General features: G+C 38.1%; 1 protein-coding gene across 1 annotated transcript in view; it reads left to right on the top strand.

Annotated features, from left to right (window-relative positions):
• prdm6 (PR domain containing 6) overlaps window positions 1–6,872 on the top strand; it is a 182,688-nt gene that overhangs the window by 58,553 nt on the left and 117,263 nt on the right. The window contains exon 5 of the mRNA XM_055161991.1: window positions 4,305–4,432. Within this exon, the coding sequence (XP_055017966.1) occupies window positions 4,305–4,432 (128 nt within the window). The remainder of the gene's footprint in view (window positions 1–4,304; window positions 4,433–6,872) is intronic.

The following is a 6,872-nucleotide window of genomic DNA, read 5'->3' as shown; positions in this document are numbered from 1 at the left end:
TTTAGTTCTGGTTTAGTCCCGGTGTTTAATCCTGGGTTTAGTCCTCTTTTAGCCCTGGTTTAGTCCTAGTTTACTTCTGTTTTAGTCCTGTTTTAGTTGTCCTGTTTTAGTCCTGGTTTAGACCTGGTTTCATCCTGGTTTTAAGTTCAGGTTTAGTCCTGTTTTAGTACTGGTTTTAGTCCTGATTAAATCATGTTTTAGTCCTGATTTAGTCCTGTTTTAGTCCTATTTTTTTTTTTCAGTTTTAATCCTAGTTTAGACCTGGTTTAGTCCTGGTTAAGTTCTGTTTTAGTCCTAGTTTTAGTCCTGATTAAATAATGTTTTAGATCAGGTTTAGTCCTGGTTTAGTCCTGGTTTTAGTCCTGGTTTTAGTCCCAGTTTTAATCCAGGGTTTAGTCCTCTTTTAGTCCTGGTTTAGGCCAGATTAAATCTTGTTTTAGTCCTGGTTTAGACCTGGTTTCATCCTGGTTTTAATTCTGGTTTTAGTCCTATTTTAGTCCTGGTTAAGTTCTGATTTAGTTCTTGTTTAGTCCTGGTTTAGTTCTTGTTTAGTCCTGGTTTAGTCCTGGTTTAGTCCTGGTTTAGTTGAAGAGCTCTGGACTGGTTCTGTTTTTCATGTTTTTAACTCAGTCAAAATGAGTTGAAACGTCTTTGATCTTGTACATTTGCGTTGATCTTGTGTGTGGTGAGTTGTGTTGGTGTAGATCTTGTGTGGTGGAGTTGTGTTGGTGTAGATCTTGTGTGGTGGAGTTGTGTTGGTGTAGATCTTGTGTGGTGGAGTTGTGTTGGTGTAGATCTTGTGTGTGGTGGAGTTGTGCAGGTGTAGATCTTGTGTGGTGGAGTTGTGCGGTGTAGATCTTGTGTGTGGAGGTGGAGTTGTGTTGGTGTGTCTTGTGTGTGGTTGGAGTTGTGCAGGTGTAGATCTTGTGTGGTGGAGTTGTGTTGGTGTAGATCTTGTGTGGTGGAGTTGTGCTGGTGTAGATCTTGTGGGTCTCGTCAGGTCCTTTGGTTTTTATCTGTGTTTAAACGTCCGAGCGGCTGCGTTTACGTTGGGTTCAGACCTTCGCTCCTTCACCCACTGTTTTTCCACTGACGACGCTTTTAAAGAGCTTTAAATCTGCTCTGTGTAAAGTTTCACACCCGCGTTCCGTCTCCGGAGTCGCCGCGGCCCCGCCCCCTTTCTCCGGCCCCGCCCCCTTTCTCCCGGCCCCGCCCCCTTTCTCCCGGCCCCGCCCTCCGGCCCCGGCTCCACTCAGACTCATTCATTACAGCACTTTGCTCTGGTGTTGTTTGAATGAGCTCCTCACGTCTGTTTGTCACAGGATTAAACCCTCCAAACCACTTTTACTTTGCGCTGCTAAAATTACACTGTCCAATGTAAACAGAACCGAAAAGACACTCAGACGGCTGCTCAAGTATCACCGCTTTTATTGATGAGTTACAAAAACGGACTGTTATTCCGGCCTCTTCAGCTCCGACTTTGTTTTGGAGAAATGTAAATCTCACACAGTTTAAGGGGTTCGTGAGCGTCGTGTTCTGTGAGATCCACACTCGACGTTTGTGAGTTCAGAGAAACGCAAAACTGTCGAGTTCCAAACTAGGGACGGGCATTTGATGACATTTTCTTCATCGATCGTCGGAAGAGTTAACGATCAATTATCGAAGAATCATTAAGGTTTTTCTATTAAAATGATCATCATTATTATTACTATCTGCACTAATCTGCATCAATAAATTCAACTTTACGACATATAAACATAACGACTCTAGATCCACATCAGCTGTTTGACATTATAATGTGTTTAATTCAGTTTTGTTCAAATCTCACAGAAACAAAACTTAAAACCACATCACTAATTTACATAAACTAAGTGAAGATAAAACTCCAGCTCTTGTGTCGCTGATGTGGTTCAACTTGTGTTGGATTAAAAGACATGACTCAGGTGAATACAGGTCAGTGTGACCAGATTTGTGTTTGTCAAAACCAGGACAGCGTACGGGGGGAGGGGGGCGGGGCCTCGTCATCCACATTGAGCGACTCTCACCTGGAAAAACTTTTTCCCACTGGACACAGAAACATATGTGCTGCTTTATCCACTGTGCACATGGACTCACACTTGTCCCAACGCAACGGAAAGTGTGGAATTTCTTCTACAAATCCTGGTTAAATCCACATTTGTGCTTCGGTTCGTTACAGACTGACCCACTGTTTGTGTGTCGCTCCTTCTGATGCAGAGACACATGTACACACCTGTTTGGTCACGATACACACACATACATTCAGTTTGTCCAGTAAAATCAACGGAATCCATCAAATTCTTAATGATCAATTATGGATTAATCGATTAATCATGACCATCCCTATTCCAAACAGAAAATGAGCACGGGCACAGTTCTGGCTCCACGGACTCTGGCTCCAGTTCAGTTTGTGTTCAGGCTCCTCGTGTTCGTATCCAGTCGCTCGACATGATCCAGCGGTTTTATTTCACTATTTTGTGCGTTAATCAATTCCTCTTCCTCATATAGAACGAGAGCTGCTCGATTACGGAAAAAAAACATTATCACAATTATTTAAAATCCGTGTCATTTGTTCATTTGTTTTTCAAAATGAAACCAAAAATAAGAAAATGAAAACACAATTTTCTTTATAATTCGTCTCCAAAACCAAAATGAAAAAACTGAAAACAGAAGTTTGTTTTTTCAGTTTTTGATTTTGTGTTTAAAAGAAAAATGGAAAAACAGACTGAATCAGAATTAAACCAGGACTAAACCAGGACTAAACCAGGACTAAACCAGGACTAAACCAGGACTGAACCAGGACTGAACCAGGACTAAACCAGGACTAAACCAGGACTGAAACCAGGACTAAACCAGGACTGAACCAGGACTAAACTGAACCAGGACTAAACCAGGACTGAACCAGGACTAAACCAGGACTAAACCAGGACTGAAACCAGGACTAAACCAGGACTGAAACCAGGACTAAACCAGGACTAAACCAGGACTGAACCAGGACTGAAAACCAGGACTGAACCAGGACTAAACCAGGACTAAACCAGGACTAAACCAGAACCAGGACTGAACCAGGACTAAACCAGAAACCAGGACTGAACCAGGACTGAACCAGGACTGAACCAGGACTTAAACCAGGACTGAACCAGGACTGAACCACCAGGACTGGACTGGAAACCAGGACTGAACCAGGACTAAACCAGGACTCCAGTGAAACCAGTCCTAAACCAGGACTTCCAGGACTTTGATTATATGAGATCTGGAGATTGTTTGACACACAAATCAAAATCACAATCAAAATTGGTTTAATTGCACAGAATTATATGAAACTGGCTTCAGATTCACCCCTGTAACTGCTGACCTCATGAGCTTCATTTGACTGGAGCTGTGGGACACGTCTTCTGTGGTCTGGTCTTTCTACAGGATTAATTCATGCAGGAGTAAGAACAGAAAATAAAATAATAATAAAACTGCCCGACCACAGACACAAATAATGAAACTAAACATATTTTATCATTTATTTGGACGTTGATGAGTGAGTGATGTGGAAGCGGCCGGAGTCATAGATCTGACTCGGCTGCTGCTCTGATCATCTTTTTAAGCTGTTTTATTGAAAAGCATCATTTACTTCATGTGCAGTTCCTCACGTTTCCTGTAGATTTTACACTTTTATTCTTCTCTATTTCCTTGGATCACTTTATATTTGGGTCAGTGACGTTTTGCAGTTTTCAAAAGCTTAAAAAATTAAAATATAATGTCATACAAAATGACCTGGTATATTTAAGTGTATTTTTGATCATTTTGTAAATACCACTTGAAAAAAACTTTGATTAAAAACAAAAATTTTTCTGCATTTAAAGCTCGGGACGTCTTACAAATGTCAATCGGTGAAACAGACTATTTCAATTTATTACATTTAAAATAACTTTTATTATTGAAAATGAAACACAAACTGAGATCTACAAATAAACAGTAGAACATTAAAAATGTTTTGAATTTCACAGTTTGCCAAAACACAGCATTAACTTTCAACTCTGATACAATTTTTTTTTTTTTTTTTTCATAAAAAGAGTAAAACTCTTCAAAATTGGATCAAACTTAAGCGTGTTGGCACTTTCCCTCTTTAAATATTAGTTTATTATGTGAAAATATACTTGTCATGTCAAAATAAACTTTTTCAGACACTTTTCGCTGTTATATGTGTGTCGTTTTAACACTGTTCTTCTGTATTTTCTGAATGATATTTGTCGTTTTCACCGTGTTTTCTCTGGTGTGTGTGTGTGTGTTTTCAGATCTATGACGCAGAGGGGACCCTGCAGCACTTCGTCGACGGGAACGACCCGAGTAAATCGAGCTGGATGCGCTACATCCGCTGTGCGCGACACTGCGGCGAACAGAACATGATGGTCGTACAATACAGGTACAAACACCCACCTGCTGTGTGTGTGTGTGTGTGTGTGTGTGTGTGTGTCTGTGTGTGTGTGTGTGTGTGTGTGTGTGTGTGTGTGTGTGTGTGTGTTGTTTGTACTGTTTTCTGCAGTCGAACCAAAGATGGAAAAATAAAATAAAATAGTGTTTTGTTTTTTTTCCTCCAGTTTTGGTGATTTCAGTTTAAAATGTTTAAAATGTTCAGATTTCATTTTTTGTGATACAAATTTTAAAAAGAGATGGATTTTTTTTGTATGTAAATTTGGTGACACAGTATCGTATCGTATCGGCGTCGTGCTCTTCAGTATCGATATATCGGGGTGTTTTTCTCGTTGTTGCTGATAAACTCGTGGTGCTGAACACAGACGGCGCGAAGAAGAACTCGTTTTGTTTTTCACATTTTTACGACAGAAATAAATCAGGTACAGAGACTTTAAATTTGAACTGTATTTCATGATATTTTGGGAATGTTTCTGTGGAATTTAGTTTCTTTTTGTTTATTGAAGGATCCTCAGTCGACGTCCGTCACACAAACATCAGATCTTCAGTTTCGTTTGCGTTGATTCTTGACATGTTTTTTAAAAGTGAAATGATCGAGCTTCAGCGTTTTTTCTTGAGGCGACTTATTCCAGTTTGTATAAAAGTGTTTTCGGTGCTTTGGTTCTTGTTTTAGGTAAAGTTAAAAAAAAAAGCACAGGAGGCTCGTCTTGGAAAGATTTTGAACATAAATATTATAAAAACACGACAATAATAAAATGTTTGACTGAGTTTGAGACGCAGAGACTAAAAGGAAAAACAGAATAATGATGTTTCAGGTTCATGAACAAGTTAAAAGTAAGTTTCATACTAAATATATATATATCATCACCAGGTCTCATAGCTAGTACAGTGATATTCTACTATATATATCTCATCTTCTATATATATACCATCGATATATATATCCATATATATATATATCTATATATCTCTGATCCCATATGTATATATGTATATCACAGTGTTTTTTTATATTTTTTCCTTTTTATGAAGTGAACCAGTGAAATCTTTACTAGAATAAGCTTTATATTTTACTCATAAAGCCTAAAAAGGAAATAAAAAGACACATTTTCATTCCCTTTAATGTTTTATTATTTACACTTCCAGGCAAAGAAATCACATCGTCATGGAGACACAAATGTAGACAGACCCTCCCCTGGAAAAGTGACACAGTGCAGCTTTAAATGAAGGTTTAAAGAGTGTGAACACTGTAAAAATCAATTAAATTAAAATGACTTAAATTAAGAACATTTGACTTTATTTGAGTCGATTCAACTTGACAAGTCAAATTTCTTAATTCAAGCAACATTTGATTTTGTTTCTTATTTTAAGTGAAAAAAGTTTATGTTTTTCTTAAATGCAGCAAGATGTATTTTCATATTTTAAGAACAAAAAGTCTTGTTTCGTTGTCATATAATTTTACTTGTTGAGTGAAACAGACTCAAATCATGATCAAACTTTGTTAATTCCAGTGACCTGAACTTGGCTGGACTTGAGTTTTTTGCGGTGAACTGCTAAAAAGTAAATAAAAAGACAAAAAGTTTTCATTTCCACATTTTATTATTTACACTTCATTGTATAAAACCGTCATGTAGAAATCACGTTTACACTTTTAGATCTTAAAATGACGTCTGAGATATTTAGTGTTTAAATAATTCAATATTACATTTGTTTTTTGGACAAAATTATAAACAACATTTAATCCAAACTTTACATAAAGTGCAGCATCGATTCTTCATTTCTTTTGTCGACACAAAGAAAGAAAGTAAAAAAAAAAAAGATAAAAAGATATCACAAGATTCACTTCATTAAAACTCACAATCTGAAGCCAAAGTTTGACTAAAAACTTTAAAATACAAAAGGAAAGAAACAAAAGAACAAGTGTGAACGATATTTACATTAAACCAGGACTAAACCAGGACTAAACCAGGACTAAACCAGGACTAAACCAGGACTAAACCAGGACTAAACCAGGACTAAACCAGGACTGAAACCAGGACTGAACCAGAAACCAGGACTAAACCAGGACTAAACCAGGACTAAACCAGGACTAAACCAGGACTAAACCAGGACTAAACCAGGACTAAACCAGGACTAAACCAGGACTAAACCAGGACTAAACTAAACCAGGTCTAAAACTAAACAGGACTAAACCAGGACTAAACCAGGACTAAACCAGGTCTAAACCAGGAACTAAACCAGGACTAAACCAGGACTAAACCAGGTCTAAACCAGGTCTAAACCAGGACTAAACCAGGACTAAACCAGGTCTAAACCAGGACTAAACCAGGACTAAACCAGGACTAAACCAGGACTAAACCAGGACTCTAAACCAGGTCTAAACCAGGTAAACCAGGAAAACTAAACCAGGACTAAACCAGGACTAAACCAGG

Source organism: Boleophthalmus pectinirostris, unplaced genomic scaffold (genome assembly GCF_026225935.1).
Source record: "Boleophthalmus pectinirostris isolate CB_2022bp ecotype Guang Dong unplaced genomic scaffold, ASM2622593v1 HiC_scaffold_4, whole genome shotgun sequence".
NCBI classification, from domain to species: domain Eukaryota; kingdom Metazoa; phylum Chordata; class Actinopteri; order Gobiiformes; family Gobiidae; genus Boleophthalmus; species Boleophthalmus pectinirostris.
This window is presented reverse-complemented; position numbering and strand designations above follow the sequence as displayed.